Here is a 25,316-nt window from a genome sequence, read left to right as displayed (position 1 = left end):
TGTTAAATTACTCATGTTTATTTATAACAGACCTTCAGCCAGTACAGTACAAAACTTACAGTAGTATATCTCCGTTACACAAATATTTACTTACAATATATTACATATACAAAATGCTTTGCAATAAGTCTCAAAAGCTAGTTTAACTCCTCTTGAGAAAGGAGAAAAACTCTTAAAAAAAAAAAAAAAAAGAGGAGGAGAGGGGAACCAGAGGAAGAGGTGAAGGGGTAAATCCAAGGAGACACCAAGCATAGGCTACAAATGAAACCCTGGGAGAGAGAAGAGGTGGTATTGCACTTGCTTCTGTTTTAGTTTTTCTTTTTGTTCTTCATAACTTCTGATTAAAAATATATATAATATATATATATATATTATATATATATTATGTACACAAGGAAAGAAGCTGCCAGAAGTATTACAAAATCCCATCTGCAGCTTGGATACTGACAAGAAAAAACAAAGGTCTGGAAAAGCGTCTATTTAGAAATTTTCTTGTGTGGTGTTGATTTTAAATATCAGTATAAAAGAAAAACACCTCTTTTCTCCATGTGGGTTTCAACGTATTTTTTTTTTTATTTACTTTTTTTTTTATGCAAAAAGGGCTGGGAGAGAGCATGAGGATGTTTGAAGTTCCAGAGCTGGAAGGCTCTGGAAAGTAGGATTTTGTACCTAAGACCCTGGTTAAAGTGCAGTGATGGTCTGGAGAGAGACAGAGTGCCCTTCTCTCCCCTCCTTAGCACCTGGGCTTGCCCTTCCAGTCTCTGCTCTCATGGGCTCAGAGTATGGCCTCAGAGCATAGTCCTTCATGTTCCAGGAGGCTACAGGTGCCAAAACTGACTGGGGAGGGGGCGGGGCACCCTAAGGCTCTGATGCCCCAGGAGGGAATAGTCCTAATGAGGTGCCACCAAATACACAGCAGACGTAGAAGAGGTGGTGGGGGCACGTCAGTCGGGAAGGGGCTCAATAACCAGAACAGTTGAGGGGAACCCCAGATACTAATCTCAGCTCTGCTGCCATTCTGAAACAAGGAGCCAGTTCGCTGGGGTGCTCTGGAGACTCTCCCCTTCCCCGGAGACCACTCTCCTCCCAGCGGACTCCCCCATCCTCTGCCCTTGGCAGCATCTGTTTATTGCTACATTGTCAAGGAGGAACAACCAACCCACAGTGCCCCTCCCTGGCAATCTGGTTCTCCTGGGGAGACCGCATAATGGGGGAGAAAAGGAGGAAGAAGAGAAGGTTTTTAGGGTCACCTTTCCCAGAAGAGGGTAAGGTAGACTCTCTTAGAGCCCTTAAGAGCCCCAATCCCAGGGTCTGTTCCTTAGCCAACCCTTTACCATCCCCCTAAATTATCCCTGATAGGGAGTGAGAAAAGTAGGAGGCAAAAGAGCCAATAAGGAAAGGACATGTGGAAAGAAAGATGGAAGGGAAGAGAGAAGGAGAGAGGGAGAGAGAGAGAGAAGGACCAAGTGTTACAACTTGTGAGGTGTTGTGTTTGGTTTTTACTTTTTTTTTCTTTAAATATAGAAAAACAGGCTTTGGTTTGAATCTCAAGGAAGCAGAGAATGGGATGGCTGTGGCCTTGGGCAGGGAACTCTTGTAGAAAGAGACCTCCACTTGCAATGGAGCTGTATCTCCTCCTGCCCCTTTCTCTAGGTGACCCAAATAGCCAGGGGTCTCTGCAGCAGCCAGGAGAGTGCCCCCCTCCTGCCCTACGTCTGGGAGCTGACTGTAGAGGGGGCAGTAAAGGAAGGCCCCCAATTCAGTTGCACCCATCCCATTCTTGCTGGGACAGGAGTGGAATGGGGTGAGGGCCACGTGCCCTTGTTTATCCTGGGATAATTTTTGGTTACACTGAAAATTAGAAGAGAGAAAAGACACATCCTTTTCTCCCTGCCACTGATCCTAAGAACAGGGCCAGGAGCCCGGGAATGAGAGGGTGAATCCTACCAGGGGGAGAAGAAGGCAGCATGACTGGGGGGCTGAGGATACTACCCCCTTGTCATCAGGCAGCAACCCACCAGCTTCTCAGAGGACAGGGACACCCGGAGCCCCTGAGAGCCCAGGAAGGTCACTAGAGTGAAGAAAGTTGAGAGGTGGAAGAGAAAGAGAAAGATTTTGACCCACCCCCTTCCCTGGTTCCCAGTTAGGCACCTGTGGCTCCCAATGTGTCAGAGACAGGATTGCTGACCTAGCCTTGGCCCCTGAGAATATAAAATTGGGGCATTCCAAAGAGAGAAAAACCACCAGAGTAGACTGGCAGGCTGAAGAGAGTAGAGCAGCGCTGGGGGTTGTCTGAGGAGAGAAGACAGATCCCGAATACAGGCTTTGGGGAACTCATATTACCAGGGGTCTGTCAACAGGACCCTAGGTCCCACGGTGCCTGGGGAGATTTTCTCCAGCCCCTCCTACTTCCAAGTGAGGGATTTCTTCATTCGTTCAGAAATAGTGCAAGCTGCCTAAAGTGAGAGGGCACGAGAGGTATGAAGTACCAGTTTGAAGGGTCCCAGAGAGGAGATATAATGCCACAGAGCTAAGGTAGGGCCAGAGGGAGCTACCAGCATCAAAACTGAAGAATCGGATAATGTAAAAGGTGAGGACTTAACTCAAGAAGCTCAAGGTCTCTTAGCACTGAGAGGAGCCTCCTACCCCTGGGGCTGCTGGAGGAAGCTGGATCCAAGAGAAAAATGAGGCCTAAAGTGGAAGGGGACGGTGGGCAGGAGGGTTGGGGAGTAGTAAGTGGTAAGTAACCACTATAAGGTAAAAAAAAAAAAAAGAAAAAAAAAGCAAGAGAAAAATCAACAAATTATATTAATAAATAACTCAGTGAGATGGTGGGATGAGAGGAGAAGAGAAAAAGTAGAAAAATAAGCAAAAGACCTATTTCATCACAACGCTTAGATCAGTCAGGGAGAGGAGGAGCGTAGTGGGGAGGGATCAGGGTCAAGTGTGACGTCCTGTAGCCAGTGGTGAGGGCTACACAACCAAACAGCTTGGGATGTGGTGGGGACAGGGCTAGACTCCTGCAGCTCGGGCAGTGGAGTGGTGGGCTGAGTGGGGCGGGGGCAGTAGGTCGCTAGCCCACCTTGTGCTCCCCCCGGACGATGTGGGAAGAGAATTCGTACCGGTCCTGGCTGTGGTAACCACAGATGTTGCACTCAAAAGGGTCTCTGAAGCCATGGCAGCCCATGTGGATGGTGAACATGACATGGTCCAGGAAGAGGATGCGGCAGTGCTCACATTTGAAGGCCTTCACTGGCTCTCCGCTCTCACCCACCACCCGAAGCACTTCCTTGGAGGGGCCTGGGGTGCCCCGCAGTAACCCCTCCTGTGGCTTGGGGTCCTCTTTGGCGTAGGCGGGACTGGGCCGGCCCACCACAATGGTGGGCGGTGGCTGGGGTGGGGGACCCTGAGGGAGGGATACCACCCCCCCAACCCGATCTTCATGGTTGCTCTCTGTATCTGTGGAGTCCTGGCAGCCATTGCTGGGGGATGCCCCAGGGTCAGTCAGGGGGCCTCGGGCCCGGTAGAGGAGGGGACCCCCATCAGCCAGGTCCTCGGGTCCCTCACCTGCTTCTCGGGACCCTGGAAGCTCCAGTCGACTGGGGAGGGGCTGCATCTGAGTGTAGACAGAGCTGATGACGGGAGTGAGTTCCGAGATACAATTGGTAGGTGGAAGGCGGAGGGGACGCAGATGCTCTGCCCCTACAAAGGCCAGAGAACCTCCAAAGCCAGGCTCCAGGCCGTGGTGTGCCACCAACTCCACATCCTTCTCATAGCCGCCCGAGTTCACATCGTAGGGGAGGTCCGAGAGGCTGAATCGCATCTGCTTTTCGCCTGCGGAGAGGAGGGTCTCAGCAGAGCTGGGTTTGGATCATTCCTAAGCCCCTCAGGATTACTTCTTTGTTTGTTTCTTCCCCCTGGGGATGACTGTGACTTTATTTACCATGCCTCATTTACTTCCCTTGAGGTCAGGTCCTCTGTGGGGCTGCTCCCCGACCCTGGGCAATAATCTTAGAGAAGGACTCAGTCCCAGCTCATCAATCTTAATTCCCCCTTCATTACTCTCTACAAAGCTCCAGGTCCTTAGGGAGCTAACGACAAGGGCGAGGCCAGGCGACCACACATGCACCTTCTGTCTCTGACTCTAAGGGCCCTTCTCTTGGCCCCCATAGACTTAAGTCTTTATTAGTGTCCAAAACTGGAAGAGCCGAGTCCCCGCACCCCTGCTTCAACACTGACCCTCTCCCACCCTCCTGAGGTACATTTTCCCTCTTTGCTCCCCTCCTGTTCTGGGGATGGATTCTGAGCACAGGAGACCACCAGACTGCTTTCTTTCCCTCAAGCAAATCTGCAGATCCAGTTGGTCTAATGGCCACCGGAGCTCAGATTTAGGTGAGCTGTGGCTTAAAGCTGACGTCTCCTTCCAACTGGACTCTTACCTACGAACTTCTGAGGGGTGGAACGCTTGCGTTTCGTGAGGCTGTTGGCCAGACGATCAATGAAAGTTGGCCTCTCAGAGGATGAGTGCAGCATGGAGTCTGGCACCATCTCCAGGTCCCGTATCTCATCACCTAGTGGGAGGGAGGTGGGAACAGACAGTAGCGGCTTAGTAGGGGCAGCACGGGCCCAGCAGCCTCTGCCGGGGGAAAACCAGCAGCTCAGGAGCTGAGGGAGGTCACATCCAGTGACTGGGAAATGTGGCTCGCCTCACATCACCCCATCTAGACCTCACCGCAGTGTGTTTCAGGTAACTGGAGACAATCACGTACATCTGACCTTGATTTTATGCTTATGTTTTCTCTCTCCCTTTAGACTGAGGACATAGAGCAAATCCACCTCTACCTCTGACCATCCCTCAGCGCCCACCACAGGGCTCTTCACCCCCTGGGGCGCTCAGCACAATTACTGAAGTGACAGTCCCCTGTTCCACAGACCTCATTCGCTGTTGGGGTTGGTGCTGGGCTCGTCCGTGTCCCGCACTCCCTCCAGCCTGGCCCTCCACTGCCCTGTGGTCCTCCCGCAGCCTCACCTGATTGGCCGGCCAGCGCTTGGGCTTCAGTGCTGAGACTCTGCAGGTAGTTGTGGCACCGCTCCTTGTGCTCCTCCAGGGTGCTCTGCTGTTTGTAGCTCCGGCCGCAGTAGTTACACTTGTAGGGCTTGCCCACCGTGGGAGAGGAGACTGGGGGAGACAGGAGAGAAAGAGCATCAGAGGTACTTCCCCCTGAGCCCTGGCTCGACACAGTCACCCAGGAGCAAGTGGACATGGGCATGACGAAGGGATGCTGCTCAGCTGAGTTCTTCTGCTTGTCTTTCTTTCTCCAGCTTCGGCCGCAGGCATGGATAGGTGACCAACCCTTGGAGAAGAGGGACAACATGTAGCTATGGGAGGAGAGGGGGCCCCAGGGACAGTTGGTGGGCCTCAAGATGGCCACGTTGCTGCTGAGAGGAAGGGAGGACCCAGGGACTTTGTAGGGGATCATCCCTGGCAGGCAGGCTGGCCCCACCCCAGGATCTCAGAGTCTGGGGCCCAGACTGTGGTTTAACCTTTCCACGTGGCAGGCGGGTGTAAGTGCTGTTTATCAGACAAGGGGATTTTTTTGCTTACGAACTATCTGCTTCAGTTTGGGGGAAATTGGTGGGCTGGGGTGACAGAAACAAGAGCCCTTAGACCTGCCAATATGGGGAGGGGCAATTTTCATTGACCTTTACTTGTACTTTTACCCGCCTCCCCGACCTGGTTGTACTGCTCATTTTTCTTTCTGTCTCTCTATACTGAGATACCAAGAGAGCCCTAGAGAACTCACCACTGAGAGAAATTCTAAGAAGAAAAACCAAAAAAGAATAAAATAACAAGAGGAAAGTAAAGGAGAAGAGTAAAAGGAAGAGAACACCAACTTTGGGGTCTTTTTTTTTTTTTAAATAAGGAAAAGGTTATAAAGATTTTGGCCAGAAACAGATTGAAAAATAACATATGATATCACTTATATGTGGAATCTGAAAAAAAAAAAAAAGACAAACGAACTTATTTATAAAACAGAAACAGACTCACAGACATAGAAAACAAACTTATGGTTACCAGTGGGGGAAGAGGGTGGGAAGGGATAAATTGGGAGTTCGAGATTTGTAGATACACACTACTATATATAAAATAGATAAACAAGTTCATACTGTATAACACAGGGAACTATATTCAATATCTTGTAGTAACTTATAGTGAAAAAGAATTTGAAAACGAGTATATGTATGTTCATGTATGACTGAAGCATTATGCTATATACTAGAAATTGACACAACACTGTAAACTGATTATACTCCAATAAAAAATATATATATATACACAAAGAAAAAAAGAAATGAAGTAGAAATTATGTATTAAAACTTTTTTTTTGTTTCCACTGAAAAAAAAGGTTAGGAAAACCGAGATCAATACTTCCTTTAAAGACAACTTGAGACGTATTTGTGAGAGTAGAGAAACAAGGTATTGTATATTTAACATTTCTTGGTACTATTGAGCAGGAAGACAGGAGAAAGTATCTCCAGGAGGCTGGTAATTACTACCCCCCCCCCCGTCACCTCCCACCACAACACCTAAACTGGGCCTTGACTCAATCAATCTGCCATTTCGCTCTTACTCCGTAAACACGAGTGTTTAGGGGATGAGATGAATGTCATGGTCCCTACCCTCCCAAGCCTCTTGGGGAAATAGGTTTAATTTAATTAATAAAGCAAAAAAAACCCTGTTGTCTAGGGGAGGGACTTCTTTTTCCTTACAGTGTGGACTGTGATAGAAAACATCTCACAGCGATGGGACCCAACAGTGTATCTGTGCTCGCTTCTGTCCCTACTAATCTTGTACAGAACAACATCTAATATCCGCCCAGCTGGCCTAGTTGTTGTTGGTAGGAATTCTCGGGGCCAAGCCATCCTTGTTCCAAACCAGCAGGGGGAGCCGCCCCTTTTCTGAGGAGAAGGAGCATGACACCGTGGCACCTGACATTAGTGGGAGCCCAGCGAGGCTGCGGAATAGCTCTGTGATAACAACATTACCTTGGAATTGTTATAAGGATCACCTGAGGGAGGAGACATGCGTGACATGCTTTGTAGGTTATAAGGCATGAATCAATAATGATCGTTCTCCACGTACACAGAGATAAAGGGGTCCCAGCCCCAAAGTGACAGAATCTAGAACAAGGTAGGTGGCTGGGCAAAGTAGAAGGTGGGGAGGTGATTGCTCTGTCCCTTTAAATCCTGGCCCAGAAGAGTTTAAGCAAAGAGAAAAACAGCAAAGAAAGTTTCCAAGGACAGACCCTACTAATTCTTTCCCCTCTGCCCTTCTTCCGGCCTTTTCCCAATCTTGAGCTCCCTCCTTCCTGCCAGCTCAGCTCCTGGCCTCTTCTCAAGTCTAAGCCGAAAGCGTAAGACTTAGCTTCAAAAGTGCTATCTGTCCAGCTGATTCAGAAAGATGTTGACTCAAGCCGCCTTGGCTGGGGCTAGGAAACCTGGTTAGTCCAGTTCCCTGGCACTGTCCCAAACGCTGACCTCAGGCACCCTCTGGATTTGCTCTTGCCTCTGAGGTGACAACCTCTTGGGACGGGAAACAGAAATGGGATACAGTTTTCCTAGGCCTCCCTTCTTCCAGTTTGGGAGGCTCATGGATATTTACAAGAATCAGCAGGAAATAAAGAGGAGGACTGACAGAGGTTGCCCGTGACCTGTGGTGCTGTGGGGGGAGGTGAAGATGGTGACAGGTGTGGGGCCTGGAGCACATGGGAGTGGAAGGAGGGGTTCCCCTGGCGCTCAGGGGTAGGGGGTGATGGGGCCCAGATGGTTCTGACATCAGCATGAACTTTAAAAACAAAGTCAGGGAGGGTGGCTGTAGAGAGCCAAGAGCAGTGCCTGTGCTCCTTTTGGTCCATGTCACGGAACGTGGCTGATGTAAAATACCCCATCAAAGAGTCCCCTAAATTCCCCATGGGGCCCTGCTACCCCGCTCTGTGAGTGCTCCCCCCTCCTCAGCGACAGGCACGGTAACTCCCCAAACACAGGAGAGGTCGCCGAGCTCTATCCACTGGGTGGACTGGACAGGCCACTGACCTGAGTGTGTGCGGAGGTGGCCAGTGAGTGCATCACGCCGACGGCAGGCGTAGTTGCAGAAGGGACACTTGAAGGGCTTCTCCCCAGAGTGCAGCTTGATGTGGCGCAGCAGGTTGCCCTTCTGGGTGAAGGAGGCACCGCACTGGTTGCAGTGGAAGGGTCTTTCCCCTGCGAGTGTAAGAACAGATCCCAGAGAACCGGCTGTGAGCAACTCTGAAGGCTGAACCTAGTCCTTCACCCTCCGCTCCACCCTGCCCTGGGGGCAGGAGGGTATTCAGGAGGTGGGAACAGTCTGACCCCGGGAAGGTGTGGACTAGAGGTGTGTGGCAGGGAGCAGGACACCAGGCCTAGAACACTGGGCCAAAGACTGTCATCAAAAACTGAGGCCCATGGGGCTCACTCTGCCCCCAGATCCGGAGCAGCCAAGAAGAAGCTTCTGTTTCCTTTTTTTATTTTTTTTTTTAAATCATGAGACAGGAGGGCTCAAACACTACCCAGGACCCTCTTGAGGCTACACACCTTCCTCTCCATCACCTCCTGAGACAAATATCAGCTTTTCTTTGTAACAATGGCAGAGGGAAGTGCTGGGAAGTACAGGTGTTGAGGGAGCCCAAATTCCATCCCCCCTCCTTTTTCCTTCAGCTGGAAACTGCGAGGAGAGACCCTTCCCCTTCCGAGGCTGCCCCACAGCAGCATGGCCTCCCAGCACTGCCTCTGCCTCGCCAGCCCGCCTGGAGTGCCTCCCGGAGCCTGGTGGACTCACCCGTGTGGCTGCGCTTGTGCACCATGAGCACGTTGGGGCCGATGCAGACCATGCCGCAGACGTCACATTTGAGCTTGCCGTTGGGCAGCCGGATGCCACCAGGGGAGTGAGGCTCTGGCCCGCTTCCATCACAGTAGCCCAGCGGCTCCGACAATGAGTCTTCCACGATCACACTGTCATCCTTTTCCAAGAGCCGCTCATCCGGCCCCAGCAGTCTGCTCGACTCCTCATCGCTGTACATCTCCACCTTGATGGAGTTGGCTGGAGGGTGGGATGGTGTTTAGGAGAGGGATAGGCAGAGGGGGCAGCCTGCCCATGGGCCAGCATGGCACTCCTGAAGTCCAAAACGCTATCTCCAAGCCCTGAGACGTTCAGGCTTTGGAAGAGGCCAACACCCTAAGTATCCCAGGTGGTGACCTCTGGGTCCTACTGGGACCTGAAACAACCTTTTCCTCCTGTCCCACCAACCAGGCAGATAGACTTCGAGAGAAAAAAGCCTGGGGTACATGGATGTCTTCAGCCACTGGGGAGAGGAGGAGAATAAGGGGAGCCTTTTTCTCCCCTCTCTTGTCATTAAGAAAGACGTCTGGCTTGGCCCTGAGCAGGAAGCCAGCAAGTAACAGTGGCGGGAAAGTGGTCCTAGGAAGACTGCAGATGGCGGGCTAAAGAGAGAGCAAAACTGGAAGACGGACGTGGCTCACGTTATCGCCCCCATAGGACTGAACATCTCTACTCTCCGTAAAAATCTGGAGAGGGGGATGGAGGAGGGAGGAGCCATTGAGGAGAAAGCTTTGGCTCTAGCTCTGACCTACATTCCTGGCTATTCCAACCATTTAGAGAATGTCACAGATCCAGGGCCAGCTGAGGAGGGGCAGTCATGGGGACCCTGTCTGGGCAGGAGACTGGGGGGCACTGATGAGAACCTTCTCATCTCTATTTCCTACCTACCTCCAGCTCACGGCCATTTCTATCTACTCATTTGTCCAGCTCCAGAATTTCTCTTTGGAGCCTTTACCGTAATCCCACCCATGCATCTTTTAATCCCCCCCTGGTCACTAGGCAGTGACCGTTCACTCTCTTCTCAGAAGTCGGGGGAACCCTAGACACTGAGCTCCTCAGTGCTGTTAGAGACTCTGAGCCGGAACCCAGAAGGAGGCAGCGCTGGGGAAACAAATGGCTGCCATGGAAGGCGAACGGAGGGCCAGACACAGACGGGGAGCCTGGAGCCAAAGGAGGGCAGGAGCTGCACTTACCACTGAGTGAGCGGCTGGGAGAAGAGTGCTGGCTGTTGGGGGTGCTCACTGAGGGCCCCACTGGGGCCCCGAGGAACTCCTTCTCCAGAGATGAGTCCCCGCTACCTTGGAGGAGAGAACAAGAGCAAGGGTGAAGCTGCAGCTGGAGCCACTTACTGTCCCTCGCCTAATCTTTTCAAAATTCAGCTAAGTTTCATGAACATTGATCTTGTAGCCTAGTACAAGGCAGTGCTGTATGCTGGGCACCGTACCTTGTGCCCTCGCCAGGCTGGGTGCCCGGTGCTGACTTCCGCGAGCTCGGTGGCCGCACCTTGCCCACCCTACCTTTATCTAGGCCTGAGGGGAAGAGCATCACTGCCTGACGTCCACAGGAAGCAGGGCTGGGGCTGGGCGGGCCGGGGTGGAGAGGAAAATGGGGGCCTCAGGAGGGAGGCGGTTCAGGACAGCCGTTCCTCCCTACTCTTCCTCTCCGGTGCCCCTGACACCAGGTTCAGGATCTGCAGGAAGGGCAGCTGGAATTGTCCCTGAATCTAATGATAGTAATAGTAATCATAATGACAGCAGCTAACATTAACTGAGTGCTTACTACATGCGAGGCATCATTCTATGCACTTTAAACGAATTATCTCATTTAATCTTCACAAGAACTTTGTGAAGTAGGTGCCAATATTATCTTAATTTTGCATATGAGGAAACTGAGGCACAAAAAAGGTTATGTTACTTGTCTGAAGTCACACAGCTACTAGTGGTAGAACCTGGATCTGATCAACAAACAGTAAGTACCCATGTCCTTAACATCACCTGTACAGCCAATTGGGAGTCACTGTTTCAGGAGGGGAGAGGTGGGCCCATTCGACTCTCTAAAATCAGCAAAAATGTGGCTACTCTAAAAAGCCTCCTATCTGATATGATTCCAATCACACATTTACTACTTGATGTTCCCTTGACAGTGAAATCATCAGTTAATTCTCCACATATTCATTTTAACTTGTTGACAAATTGCTTCGTAAAAAATGCTTTTTTAAGAGTGTCATATACGTTTTAAAAAATCAGATAACATACCTGAAGATACGAATCATGTCTTTAAAAAAATTTCCCTCCTCCCCACAGTCTTCTGCACAAATATACGGGTGAAATAAAACACGTGTGGACAAACACAGACACAGACACATATCACATATGTAGATACACACAGAGAGAACATACCTGCGGGATAGACATGGCCATAGCCGTCTACGTTATCTGCTAACATGAACATGCATAGACATGTGCACACAGGCCTAATGTGGAAGACGCTGAGAGAGACAAACCCTAAAATTCATCCCTGAAGTCCACCTATTAGTACTTTACCCAATTTCCCGGCTATGCACATACTTACTTTCACAAAATAAAGATTCCATTATAAAATGGTTGGAGTCTTGGGCCTGAGGCAAGAAATCCGGAACACACCCTCCTGAGGGATCCCTCTCCAGCTTTGGTCAGTGGGAAGAAAACAACCACTCAGGACTTTGGGACCATTTCCCATTCATATCCTCTCCTAAAAGTCCCATTTCCCCCATTCTATCCCGTCAAAGCCTGAGGAAATTTGTTCACTATCTATAGAAAAAAACCTTATGGCTTGAAACTGAGGTTCCCCAGCTGGGGCTCTTTAGATGAGCCATGGTTATCTAAAAAAAAGTTGACCCAAATCAGGACCACACACATATCATGAAGTGAACATCTCAGAGTTGAGGGTTGAGACTTGTAGACCCAGACACAGTTTTAAATAAGTCCTTTCAACTAAGAGTAGGGTTTACTAAGGTTAGAAGGGCTGGAAGGGTATCTTCTCATTCCTTTTCAAACCTTAGTGCTGACTTGCCCTAAATCATTGGATGTTAGTAATGGGGGAAGAACAGGGCTCGGGGCCCTGGCGCTGAGTCCTTGACCCTAAAAGGATGAGTGAGCTTGCTGGAAATCCTTCGCTGGTCCCAGCCTACTAGGCTGAGGCTGCCTCTTGGGGCCTGGGGCTTGGTATATGGAGAAAATATCCTTAAAGGGATATTTAGGGACATTAAGGGGAAAACATCCTTTGTGGCTCTCCCTATTAAGGCCTGGGAACAGGAGGAAGAGCAGGTACCTCCAGAGTCACGCCAGTAGTTCAAGGGGCTCTTTGATGCCGTTGCCGTTCCTAGGATAAAGGTAAGAGGCACAACAGGCTCAAGTCTACTTTTATGGGGCTGATACAGAAAAATGAATCAGTTTCAGGGGTCAGAAAGCCTTTTTGGGCTCCAGGGATTTTGAGTTCTAGCCAGACGGTGAAAAGAACTTGAGTCAGATTTAGGAAGTTCAGCAGTTCCTCTCTCAGCCCCAGAAACCCCAGTGAGGGAATTTCAAATGCCTGGGACTCCCAAGAAATCCCGGACTGTCAAAGCCAAGAATTAGGGCTGCTCTCAGGTCTCAGAGAAATTTTCCTGGTCAAAGTCATCATAGATTGGCTGAACCCCTGGAGGGCAAAGCCAAATCATGAGGTTCACATCAGAGAAACCAGGAGGTGGGTAAAGGGCAGAAAAGCAGGAGGGAGAGAAAGGAACCAGGGCAATGTCCCACATGCTAAATGTGTTTCCCATGTTGAGGGAGCCGAGCCCTCGCTCCAGCTGCCCTTCCTCCATCCCTTCAAAGAGTGGCCACCTCTAGGGAAGAGCCATGAGGTCCGGAGCCTTCACACTTCTCTGCCAGGGACCTTATCCTAACTGCTTTCCCTTTCTTGACCATGGACTCCGGGGGGCAGGATGCTAGCCTGCTAGCAGGGAAGAGTGGGGTACAGGAGCAAAGAAAGACGCCCATCCCCAGCTCTATTGTGGGGAGGAGGCTGAGGCCCCTTAGATCTCTGTTTCAGGTTGAGGCATCTGCTGCCGGGGCTCCTCTTTACGTAGATTCTCTCTATTACCCATTCCCACCCCAGCCTGTCTCGGCATTTCACCCCAGGCAGCTCTACATCTGTCCCCAAGGCCTAATCAAGATGTCACCACAAGCTCCCACTGTCCAAGTCGCAGTCTTTGCTTAGCAACACCAAACACCCTTTCCCATCCTCCGCAAGTATGAGGAGGAACGCCCCCTCCCCCGCCACACACACAGCCCCCATCCTCTCCCTCTCCTCAGGCTTGGGAGTTGTTACTGAATTGGTTCCCTAGCCCCAGCACCCCCCTCCCCCCCTCCACTAGCCACCTTCTGCCTGAACTTACATTATCCTTCCCTTGCCGGTGAGACCCTGGGGTGCGAACGCGGCCGCCGCCTTGGAAACGGCGAGGGAGTGCGGGCGGTGTGTGCATGTCTGCGTCTCGGTGGCAGGCAGGGGTGAGCCCAGCCACTCACCTTCCAGGAAGCGTGGATTCCTGGAAGTGAGGGGAACCGCCGTCATTTCGCAGGCAGCGGCAGCGGCACGGTGAGCAGGGGCCCACGGCTGCAGCCAGCAAGAAGAGCTCAGCCCAGGGTGTATGTGTGTGTGAGTGAGTGAGTGAGTGAGTGAGTGTGTGTGTGTGTGTGTGTGTGTGTGTGTGTGTGTGTGTGTGTGTGTGTGTGTGTGTGTGATAGAGAGAGAGACAGAGGGAGAGAGAGGGAGAGGGAGAGAGAGAGGGAGAGAGAGAGGGAGAGCGCAAGCAGCTCACGCCTGGATGTGCCCGGGGAGGGGGCTGGAGAGAGTGTGTATGTGTGTCTGGCGGGGGTGCGTGAGGCTACAGCATCCCTTTCCCAAGCCGGTGAAGGGCTAGGGGTGGGAGGTGTGCACGGGGAGGGGGAGGCAGACGCCGTTGCCCTCGTGCCCAGCAGACAAAGAGGAACCGCACAACAAATGCCTGAGAGAGACAAGAGTGTGTGCAAGAGAGAGAGAGATGGATGGGCCGGCGGGGTGGGGGGAGACAGGGGGCCCCCAGGGAAGGCCCAATCCTCTGCCAGCTGGGGAAAGCCAAGGCCTCAGAGGTCATGGGGCCCAGGACACGGGGCAGCTTCAAGGCTCTCAGATCGGCAGACAGCCCCTCCCCCACCAAACTCAGGCACTCCTTTCCCTCCTCTCCTTACTCCTCCAGGAGGGAGGTCGCTCTCCAGATCTGGGGACTGACAGCCTCCCTGTTCCCAGCAGGGAGAAGGCCCTGCACAGTCCAGATCTCCGGCTGGTGTTGCTCTGTGGCCCTGAGTCCTTTCAGATCCCAGGCAAAATACTGGTATAGCCTCCCCGCCTCCCCTCCCCTCCTGTGCCCCTGGGGCCCCAGCAGCCGACAGCCCTGGATGAATCCGCCCTCTATCAAGACAAGGCCTCTGCTCCCTTCCCTTCCAGAGGAGCTGCTCACTGACGTGCTGACCTACTTTGGAAGACTAGATTTTCTGACTCCAAGAATTTGGGGGTGGGAGGGGCCGTGAAACTTTGGGCTGCCTACCCCTGGATCCTTTTCGGCCAAGGTTCCCTTAAACATCTCAGTCCCAGAAAACTCGGGACAAGCAATGCTCAGTCAATTAGTTGCCTGGGCTGGGTTTGAGCAACTCAGTTTCACTTGAAAGACAGGGAATAGGGGTGAGGAGAGCCTCTGTGGGGCAAATTAATGGATTCCTCCTTTCTTCCCTCTCTTCCCCAGGAGGGAGTGATCTGTACCTTTAGAAAGAGATAGAAGAAGAAAACATGGACTCCAAATTAGGTTCTGTGAGTTGGGAAAATCTATCTGAAGAACAGGAGAGATAACCCGCTTCATCATGGGCCAGGCAAAGGAAGGCCACCAGATGCGGGTGGAGGCAGAAGAGCTGTGATGACCTTGAAGGGGCCGCTGCGTGCTTCAGGAGTGGTGTACACTGCCGCCTTTCCCGCTGCTTCCGAATCAATCCGGGAGAGGTGGGTCAGCCATGGGCACTCAGGTGCCCCTCAGGTGGGCTACCACAGCCGTGCTCAGTCCTGCAGGGCTGCTTTTCAGAGTGAGGGTTAGCCCTACCTTGACTGTTCCCTGTCCCTCTCTCAGGTAGCTGCTGACGTCTAGAATTCTCAAAACACAGATGAGGGGTTTCTGGCTTTCTTTCATTCAAAAGCCATCCTGTGCAGAAGACTCTTCTTACCTAGGAAATGCCAACCTGCTGAAAGCCAGGGAGTTTGGTTTCATAGCACAGTAAAGCCAACACCCTCAGAAGTTTTCGTCTAATGTCCAACATTTTCCAGAGATAGGACTGAAAAGAGCTCCACGGGATATTTCCCCAGCTGCCTTCCTAGTTTCTCATTTGCCTGCCTTAGGGCAGGGACGGATTTTCTCCATCTGAGTGATCCCCAGCACCAAGGCAGGGTCCTGAGAACTGGTGTTGCTCAACAGTGGTTCTCTGAATAGGCTCAACTGAGCAGGAGTTAGGAAGATTGGCTGGCTCCTCAGAAGGGCCATGACTGTAGTTCCAATAAAGTCTCTTTCAATTAAATCAGTCCATTAGATCCCTGTCACTCTGTCCAGTATGTGGCAGGGATCAAATGTCTGCCTGTACCCATTCCAACTCCTTTCTTCCTTAAATGAGAAAGGGGTCAGAGTCAACTTCTTCCTTAACATTATGCGGGTGTTGCCAATGACTCTCATATGTGCGTCTGACCTGTCCTGCTATCTCCCTTAGTGCATACTCATAATTCACGCATTGGTCCCACTTTAAGGTAAAAAAAAATAAGCTATAGGTCATTTCTACAATGGTGCTTGGATTACTAATGGGGAAAAGCATCACATCAAAATCCAATTCTGGTTCCATCACCTCTTTTTTTTTTTAAGAGATGTTAGGGTTTTTTGAGGGGGGGGGTTAGGTTTATTTATTTATTTTAATTGTTTTAAATGGAGGTACTGGGGATTGAACCCAGGACCTCGTGCATCCTAAGTATGAGTGTTACCACTGAGTTATACCCTCCCTCTTCTTTGTTTATGGGTCCATGGTCCCAAAGGTGGGCCTTTATTTAATTATTATTATTATTATTTTATTTTTATTTTTATTTTTAATGGAGGTACTGGAGATTGAACCCAGGACCTCACACAAGCTAGGCTTGCATTTACCTCTGAGCTATACCCATCCCCCTTCCCTTACCTCTTAAAATCATTTCCTGCCCTGGCATTCTAACGGTACAAAAAATGATTCCTGTCATCCTCGAGACAAACTCTGTCTTAGGCCCTTTTCTCCACCCTCAGAGGGGAGGCCAGATGAAGTTCCTCATTTCTTTTCATCTTGTTAAACTCTGAGGGGATCCTGATTACTTTCATATCCCTGACAGCCATCCATACTATAAGCAGTGATCTCTTCCACCTCAATAAGAGCATTTGGCCAGTATAAAAAACTACAACATCTTATGATCATGGAAAGGACTGGGGGAAATGAGAAGCTCTGCTTTAATGGTTGTAAGCTCTTGGCCCATTGGCTGAACTCATTCAGACCATAGATCAGTTTGGCTTGTCCCATGGAATGTTTGGTTTTTTTTTTTAATATTGAGTTATTATTTTTAAAGGGTGGCATTTCCTATAAGATTTCAATTTCTGATTTCTTTTGAAAAACTGTAAGTTTTGGCTACACTGGATACACACTCCCACATGGCAGTGCCTGGTGGACACTGCAGAGCTGCTGCTCCTTGAGGTAGGTTAGGACACGTGCTCTTCAGTTCATGACAGCCCCATCGGTCTCTTCTGCTCATTATCTGAGCCTAGTTCATTCATCTACATACCCGCATGGCCCCTGCAGGCTTCTGAGATTTGAAACCCTGCTCCACTCTCTACCTGGCTGGGACAGAATGTCAAGTTTGGCTGGTGTCCTCAGGGCACAGGAGAAGGAAACACATCTTCCTTCCATCTCTTTGTTTCAAATCACTTCTCTCTCTAATAGTCTCCACTCATCTTCCCTTCCTATTGCCTTCCCCTCCCCCATCCCTCAAGAAGTCTGGGAAGAGAATCACTGTTTACAGAATGTAAAATGACCACAATAAATGCACACTAGCAAGCATGAGTGTCAGCTCTGTGACTGGGGCTCTCCACTTTGCTCCACAGGAGAGTGTCTGCTCCCAGCCCCTTACAAACAGAATGCACAAGAGGGCATACCAGACATATAGGAGCGGCCATTGCAGTCTTCTATGTCCATCTTAGGGAGATTCTGCTGGAAGAGAAAACAGCTGATATTAGAAGCCAGACGTGAGGAACGAGGAGGTTTCTCTCTAACATTCTGGAGTTAGCAAGAACCCTACAGGATCACTTACGTGTGTTCTGACCCTATCCTAAAGAATCAAAACCTCATACTTTGTCCTGGTGAGAAAGACAATGTACACTGACTTGCAAACCCCAGGGTTTCCTCCAACCCCAACTTCTGCAGACTTCCCCAGTCTCTTGGGGAGAAACACTGTCTTATTCCAGACTGGTCCCTGGTTGTGTTGTTTTGAGAGTAGACCCTCTTCCTGTAGATGGGGTGATGGAATAGGAATGGAGACAGGTTACAGACCAGCCCTCGGGTGGCAAAGAAACAGCCCCATAGAGGCTCTAAACCTTGTTAAGGATGGGGTAGTAATAAGAGGAAGAAGCTAGATTCAGTCATTCAAGGGATATTTTTTGGGTGGAGGGAGCATGGGAGGGGACAGGAAAGTAGAAGATGGAGAAGAGCAGCCCACCTTAGGTTCAGTGAAGACTCCTCTACTGAAGGGGTAATAAATTAAACCTTTAAGTGGCTTCCCTTACCTTCTTGTCAATTACTTTGCTATGATTTTTTTTTTTAAGTGGAGTGGTGGGGGGACTCTGAATTTAAAATGCAGGCTAGTCTATTTGAGGGAAGGCAAACAGTAATTGGCAGTAGAGTATTAAACAACCAAGAACTGAGAACAATTAAAAGTGATAATTTGTTGCAATGAATTATCTCCTTAGGGGCCTGTGGGAGGAGAAAAAAAATCTATTTGGTGGAAATTTACATATATCCAAAATTGCTTTCACCCATCATCTAATGAAAAACAAATACCCCAGGGGCAGATCTGGGGGAGCCAGGGTGGGCCAAGGGAACAGGCTGAGCTGCACAAGGATTCTTGGTCTCTAAAGGATTCATTGAAGCAAACAGATGAAAATCTGGTTTGCTTGTAATACTATATTGAGAAAAGTGGGAGTAGGGGGTTCTGGAGGGCACCCCCTCCAGAGGGAAAGTATCTATTACCCTGTCTCTCCTCCCCAGTCATTCTTGTTTAGTGCTGAGAGACATACTCCTGTAAATAGTCTCATGAGAAAGCCCAAGACACAGGCTTTGCTTCACTTTGCAAAGCAGCTCTCCCTAGATTTCATTAGAGAGATTCCTAGCTTTACCCAGGAAGCCTGGGTGTGGAAGAAAAAATTCTCTAAATTTATTTTCAGCTCCTCTTTTCTTGACATCCTCCCTGGGATGGACTGAGACTTAGGACCAGACTGTTAAACCAAGCCACAAGAATAAGTGGTTCCTTGAAGGTTCCCTTAGGGGCAATGATGAGAAGAGCCCAAGTCCACAGTGGTTAGTGAACTCAGAGCCTCTGGAACTAGCCTTAGAACTTGCGGGTGGTCAGGGATGCAAATGTGAGGGAAGGCAGTCTGGTACCCACGGGCCCCTTTCATTTCTGAGTCATTAGCTCCATAATTGCCCTTTGGGATTTTGCAAAGCTCAAGATGCCACAAGTAACTTCCCTCACACACACTGCCCCCAGGCAGGTGAAGCAAGAGTGAGCAGGATTTCCCCTGTTTTCTGCTTGGAGAACCTGAGGCTCAGGGCAGCTAACGGACTTGTCTCAGGGCTCACAGTGAGATCGGAACAAGGAAAAGAGTAAGTCTCCAGCCTCTCTGAGGTGTGCTCTTTCCATTAAACCATCTTGCTTCCTTTCAAAAGCCAGGGTACTCAAGGCCTTCGTGGATCTCCTTGCTTGTCCTGGTTCTAACATCAATTTCCCTGGTTTGCATATTTTCCTTTGGTGTGATCCCTGTGGGAGTGGGGTCTGTTACTTGAAAAGGAAGAACAAGTTGAGCAGGCTCTAAGGGGAGAAATATGCTAATGCAATTGTGTGTGTGTGTGTGTGTGAGAGAGAGAGAGAGAGAGAGAGAGAGTGTGTGTGTGTGTGTGTGTGTGAGAGAACCAGGAGCTAGACAAGCACTAGGTGGGCAGAGCAGCTGAAGCATAGCATTCAGCTAGTACTGGCTTAGGAAGTATATCTCATTCTTGGACACCTGCCCAAATGGCCCCAAAATAATTGCCAGAAGGGTCTGAAGGAGTTGTTTTCTGAGTTGGACTTTGTTCTTAGAAGTAAACTGAGCTCTTCTGCTTCTTAATTGTTCTTAACAGGTGCCCCATGACACAGCTTGGGCAAAAACCATCTTTAGCTGCCTCCAACTGTCTAAATGCCACGCTGGGACCCCTGGGAGTGAGATGGGATCGAGGTTCTGCTGTTCCCGATCCTGGTATTCTGAGAGCCACAAGCACATCAGGAGATGTACTTCACTGTCTGCTCAACTCTCCAGGCAGCACATCCCTCTCAACCTTCCCACTCCCTGCCCTTCACAGCACCTCCTTCCCTGCCTGGCCAGCCAGGCAGATCTTAGTGTCTCCTTAGAGGAACTGGGTCAGATTAGGCAGTGCCAATTGGAGACACACCACAGGGGGAAGAGGTATAAGGACGGAGAAGTTAGTTTCACAAGACAGGTTTGGCTCAAAGATCTTGAAAGGAAACTGGCTTTACAGCAACATAGACATCATTCAATGACGGAGGTCGGCACATATGTACTGTAAATTCAGTTCAGTGAGCTGAATACAAAGCAACTAGAGACAGCCAGTCTCCCAATTCAGAAGAAAGTAGCTCTGTAAGAAGGGAGGAAAGGTTAGTCATTGTAACTCTGGAGACAAAGATTTTCTTCCCTGTTCCTTTGAATGCACTTTGCACCATCACAGGAGTCCTCCATGGCCCTGGCTTTCTCCCATCAACATGATATCACATTTGAACAGGAATGGGCACCCCTTCTAGACAGATTTCCTACCACGCTTCCTGACAAGCAGCAGGGGAGACCAATCCAAGGTCTGACTTCCAAGGGCAGGTCAGGCATCAGCTAGCACCTCCATCTCACCATCTCCCCAAAAACGTTCCCCCAGCTCTAACTATTGGTAACAAAAATATCAGAGCGTTAAATTTTCTCTGTGTAGTGGCCCTGAAAGCCTGAAATAAGATGGACATCACAAGTAATTAAAACTCTTCAAATCCTCCAAAGAATCCTGTTTGATCCAGTGACACTACAAAATGAGAATTTAAAACACTCCCTCCTCCCACCATGTAGCATACTAGGTAGAAAAGTAGTGAGGAGGATATTGGTGGGAAAGAGGGTGGGAGTGGAGAGAGGGGCAAGGGTCCATGCCATCCTTTTGGTTATTATTCCCAAAGTGCAACATGGAGAAGTGGAAGTTTTTTCCTCTGGCCCCTCTTAAGATCTGGGATCTAAGGCAGAGCCCAGTGATTATTAATAAGACAGAACTTTCCACCTTCCTGGACCTGAGCAGTTCAGATACTACAAGTAGACCAAACCCACAGCATCATCTTCTCCTGTCTGTGCCCTCCTGAACTGAATGAAATCTGAGCAAATACACTGGAATCACATAGCTGGCTCTGCGTTCTACCAGGACTTTGCATATTTGGGGAGGGGAAAGGGTTGAGGGAAGAGGTAGAATTAGGCATTGTCTGCAACCTGACTACATGCCCCTTTCCAGGATCCAGACCTTGACATGGAGCAGTTTGCAGCTCTGAAATGACCTTGATGGTCAACCTAGTGCCCTCTGAAGGAAACCCACCAACCTTTTCTCAGCTCATGTGTCTGTATGTACAGCAGAAAGCTCTGACTCCTTTTTCCACCAGGCTGTAGATGGTGACCTTCTGCCTACATACAACATAGACTAAGACAGCTCAGCTTCGTTATCCAAGTGCTTGGGGAGCAGAGCGGAGGGGATGAATTCCCAGATCTCCCTAGGAATGGCCAGTCTCTAAAACAAGAAGGGGTAAGAGCGGGAAACACAACACCTGGGCAGTGGGAAAGTATCACTTCATTTCTCCTTTTAGATCTCAGATGGATGCATCTTTTCTCTTGTTCTTTGCGCTTCCCTGTCCTCCCCATGCAGACTGCGGAAGAGAGAGAATGCTGCTAAGGGTTATGGGTGGGAGGGGAAACAATCTCACCCCTCCATGTCTCACTTCAGGATTTAAGGAATAAGGAAAGGGCCAAACGAAACAGTTTAAATCACTAGGTGTGATGCGCATGAGACGATACTTTGAGTCTTTTGGGTATACCCTTGAGTACATAAGCCCTGCTTCTATAGAAAGGCCCCACAAAGTCACGCTGTTCAGCTGCATGTTTGGGCAGGGGTCATGAAAGTGGAGCAGGGCAGTTCAATTTGAGGTGATGCCCAAAACGGTTTGCTCTCTCAAGTGAAGTCTGAAATGACACGGAAGTCTCAATTAACTATTCTGGTTGGTGTAGGGTGGCAAAAAGGTGGAAGAGACAGGAACAACTGCTTTTGGTGGCTGTCCTGGCCAGAAGTCCCTAATGCATGCTGACCAAAGCAGCTCACTGTTGTTTGGGCCAGAAAAAGATGTTTTCAGGCTCCTCGGCTAACAAGGAATCTTGCTCTGACAATCCAATTCAGTAAGCCTCTCTTCATGTGGAGGGTCTGGGGCAGGGCTACTCCAGGACCTAGGGAATCCTGGAGCTAGAATGGAGTTGAGAGATGACATCCAATCTCTTGGTTTTAACAGAAGAGGAAATTAAGCTCTGAGTCCCCTATCTGGTTAGCAATAGAAGTAAGACAAATAGCACCCAGGTAACCAGTCGGGTTCTTTCTACTACAGCACAAAGTTAAATCTTGCCACAACTGTAAGGTTTGGGGCTACTCTGCTTGCCCTCTTTCTTGAGTAATGAAATGAACAGTTTTGGGGTTTGCATCTCAGTGACTTAAATCCTTGAACTAGAAATACAGGTTTATGATGGGAAAAGAAAGAACCCTCTCCTTCCCATGTCTGCTTTCAGAGATTATGGGCCTGAGGAAAAAGTCAACCTAGACTCTCACTACATCTCTTTAAGGTAGGAACAGGGCTCCTTGGCTCAAGGATTAGACCAGCAGTATTCCAGAGAGTCTACAAGGTTGATGCTCCCCACCTCCCCCAAGAGGGTGGGGACCAGGCCATTCACATCAGCACTGTCTTTTCTTAGGTGCTTTCATCTGATAAACCTTGAACCTGTCTCTGTTCCCAATACAGAATCCACAACTTCTGAGAAAAGGAGGCAAATAAAAGAGCTTGGAATTCAGAGCCTTTGCCAGCAGGGTCAAGAGACCAACAAAGAGAGTCCCTCTGCCTGTGACATTGTCTACATGCACAGGGCCCCACACTCTTATTTGTTCCTACAGAGTAAAATGAGGCTGGAAGTACCTGTCCAACAATAACTTATCTTTATTTTTCCTTGACTATTCTGTGTGTGTGTTGAGAAAAGAGATGGCCAGTCTGAGAGAAAATAACTTCTTTGTGGATGTTGGGTGGGGAAGGTAGGATAAAAGATAGGATAATGTTCCTCCCATGCTGGGAAGTACTGACTATATACTAAGAGGAAATAAGGAATAAATTTTCAGTTGCATTTTTACTGAAAAAAAGTCAGGACTTATTTCTGAGCCAAGTCTTGAAACATGATTTACCCTTAACCTACTGAGAGTAAGGGGACCGCCCAGAAGCTACAATTCAGCTAACTGCACTCAGTGGGCAATGAAAACATGCTTTGTGCTTGAGACCTCAGCATCTATTGATTAGGACAAGATATGATTCTGAAGCTGCCAAATTGAGGACAGCTCCCACTGTCCTGGGGCCTACTCTAGAGAGACCTCTCCTGCTTCCCCATAGTAAGGTTATTTTCTTCTTTTAAGACTTTATTTTTAACTAAGGAGCCACTCTTTTGACTGTTCTCATGACCCACGGAGCTGTCTGGATTCTCTGAATTAGGCTGTTAGTGGGGAAGGCTGAAGTCCTCTGCACACTGCAAAGCAAGATTCAAGGACCCACTGGCAGACCCATGAGGAGGTGAGGAATTCCCAGCAACCCCTACCAAACAAGATGCTATACTTTCAAACAGCGTCTGATTTGGCCTTTTATCTCGTCTTGTCCTCAGAATTTTAGTTATCTTTAAGTGGAAATATTCTAGGTAGTGAGATACCTGTTTTTAATACTTCCTAAGGATATGAACATGTACCTTCACATAGGCAAAGTGAACAAGTAGCAGTAAGGGAAAACAGCCAGGCCTCCAGAGTCTTCTGCTTGGCTATGATGTTAGAAGGCTTAGAGCTGACCTGTGAGCAAGTCAAAAATATACCAAGCTCACCCTTGATGCTTTGAGGGCTCATACTGGGGAGACTGGGGCACAGCTGCAGCTATCAAACATGTAAGTGGGGGTGGGTAAGAGTCACAACAGTAGACAGTTTTGCTTATAAGAGAAGGGACTGAGGCGAAAGAAGGTGTGCAAAATTTGACACAATGTGGTTGGTAATACATCAAATCTTCCTGGAAGCAGAATTAGTAAATTCTTGACCTTGGAGGGGGAAATGGGGTACTATATTTCCTAAACATCTCATATTTAGGTCTATGTTCCCATTAAATATTCCACTGTCACCCGATAGGGCCATTCATAATTAGAGAGGGGAAAAAAAAGCACAGAAATCAAAGGTAGTGAGGAACTACAATTCTATTAGATAAAGGGGAAGAAAATAACTGGGAATGGGTCTGTGTGAAGAGGTACAGGGAGGGCTGTTTTAGTTCAGACCTGCTTCTCAAGGTCTTTTGTTCTCTCTGGTTGTCTGCCCCAGGACTTTCTCTGTTACATTTCTTTCTTGGAGGTCTTATGCAGTGAATCTCTTCCTTCCCAGGTTCCCCAGACTTCTCACCCTACACAGTACTCCAGACAGCACTTTTCACTCCATTCCGGACTTTGTTCTCTACTACATGGTTCTCCCACTAGGCTCATTGCCTCCCAGATCTTCGCACTTCGGCCTATGTCTTTCACTCTAACCTTCTCTACCAAATCCCCGGTCTCTAGCTTCTCTGCCCAGGTACCCTGTCTAATTATGCCTTCTCCGCCCTGTTCCTCTGTTCTACCCAAGTCGTACCCCGAGAGGAGCCTCGCGCACGCCAGCTCCTGCCTGTCCTCGGTCCTCAGCCTTGACCAGTCTCCCGCCTTTTTAGGTTGCCTTGGTTTCTGTTACCTCCCTCTCAACCCTGTGGCCTCGCGTCAAACTCCCCCATGACAGCTTCTTCCTTCGGGCCGCAGCCCACCCAGCGACCCTCTACCCAACTGGCCCCCGCCCACGTCTCCCCGCGCTTTACTCCCAAGCCCCTCAGGCCCCGCCCCCGACCACAGAGGCCCCGCCCCCGCGCTTCGCCCAAGCCCCGCCCCTCACTCACCTGAGGCAGCTCCGCGCGCGCGCAGGCTTGGGGGGGGCGGTGAGGGAGAGGGGGCGGTATTGGGGGAGAGGGGGGCGGGGCGGCGGCGGTCCCCCACTCTGGCCCGGGCGGCCCAGTGCGGGGGGAGTGGGGTCACTGAGGTGGCCGCAGCCGGGCCGGAGGCGGCATCCGGGCGTTCAGCAGCGGCGGCGGCTCCATCTCCATCAGCGGCTTCACCTGAGGAGGGACGGCCCCCCCCCCATAAGCCCCCCCCATCACAACCTTCCCCCCTCCCGCGAACAACTTCCGGCCCCACCACCAGGCGACAGGCGGCGTGGCCGAACACCGAGCGCCCCCAAGCCCTGGAGACTGCTGGGGAGAGATGGAAGAGCTAGGGGAGAGTAGCCGAGCGCCGAAAAATTCGAGTCCTAAAGGCGCGGTCCCGGGCAGAGCGTAACAATCGCTGCCCCTTCACCTCCATCTAATTTGCAAACTAGGCCACGTTGGACGCCCTACTTGTCCTACCACATCTGCTCTTAGTGCCAAGTTTTGTCTCTGCCTGTCCTAAGACAATATTGATTTTAACCTCTTAGCATTCTTTGCCTTTCCTGCCAAGTGCGTAGGGATTGCGGGGGAGGGGGAAGAGGACCTTAAGGATGCCGAATTTAAAATATTTTCCTCTTGGGGGGATATCCTGAGGTCATTCACCTAAGCAGCCCTGCAGATGCCGACAGACATCAGAGAAAGAAACCCCATTTCTTGATTTCCCTGTACTGCTTCCTTTTCCCCTCCCCTC

The 25,316-nt window shown here is 49.9% G+C and overlaps 1 protein-coding gene and 1 long non-coding RNA gene across 8 annotated transcripts; one reads left to right on the top strand and one right to left on the bottom strand.

Annotated features, from left to right (window-relative positions):
* On the bottom strand, positions 1-25,300 carry IKZF4 (IKAROS family zinc finger 4). 5 transcript variants are annotated; one of them, XM_074374669.1, is made up of 10 exons: positions 24,542-25,300; positions 17,172-17,223; positions 13,332-13,481; positions 11,489-11,582; positions 10,111-10,215; positions 8,858-9,118; positions 8,095-8,262; positions 5,030-5,179; positions 4,440-4,571; positions 1-3,834 (listed from the first exon to the last, which is right to left on the bottom strand). In XM_074374669.1, the coding sequence occupies exons 3-10, from the start codon at positions 13,416-13,418 to the stop codon at positions 3,074-3,076; spliced, it is 1,758 nt and encodes a 585-aa protein (XP_074230770.1). In that variant the 5' UTR covers positions 13,419-13,481; positions 17,172-17,223; positions 24,542-25,300; the 3' UTR covers positions 1-3,073. The 5 variants fall into 5 exon arrangements, with proteins under 5 accessions (XP_074230770.1, XP_010962183.2, XP_074230772.1 ...); XM_010963881.3 differs by lacking the exons at positions 17,172-17,223; positions 24,542-25,300 and adding an exon at positions 14,164-14,277; XM_074374671.1 differs by lacking the exons at positions 11,489-11,582; positions 13,332-13,481 and having other exon boundaries at positions 17,172-17,226.
* LOC123619399 (uncharacterized) lies at positions 13,337-22,457 on the top strand. 3 transcript variants are annotated; one of them, XR_012510554.1, is made up of 4 exons: positions 13,337-13,531; positions 14,715-14,965; positions 19,408-21,102; positions 22,358-22,457. It is a non-coding gene; the product is annotated as an uncharacterized LOC123619399 (long non-coding RNA). The 3 variants fall into 3 exon arrangements; XR_006727993.2 differs by lacking the exon at positions 22,358-22,457 and adding an exon at positions 14,222-14,306 and having other exon boundaries at positions 19,408-21,711; XR_006727992.2 differs by lacking the exon at positions 22,358-22,457 and having other exon boundaries at positions 13,351-13,531; positions 19,408-21,711.
* Positions 25,301-25,316: the final 16 nt, after the last annotated feature.

The sequence above is a fragment of the Camelus bactrianus genome, chromosome 12 (assembly GCF_048773025.1).
Source record: "Camelus bactrianus isolate YW-2024 breed Bactrian camel chromosome 12, ASM4877302v1, whole genome shotgun sequence".
Taxonomy (NCBI): Eukaryota; Metazoa; Chordata; class Mammalia; order Artiodactyla; family Camelidae; genus Camelus; species Camelus bactrianus.
The sequence above is the reverse complement of the archived record's forward strand: the minus strand, read 5'-3'. Positions and strand labels throughout refer to the sequence as shown.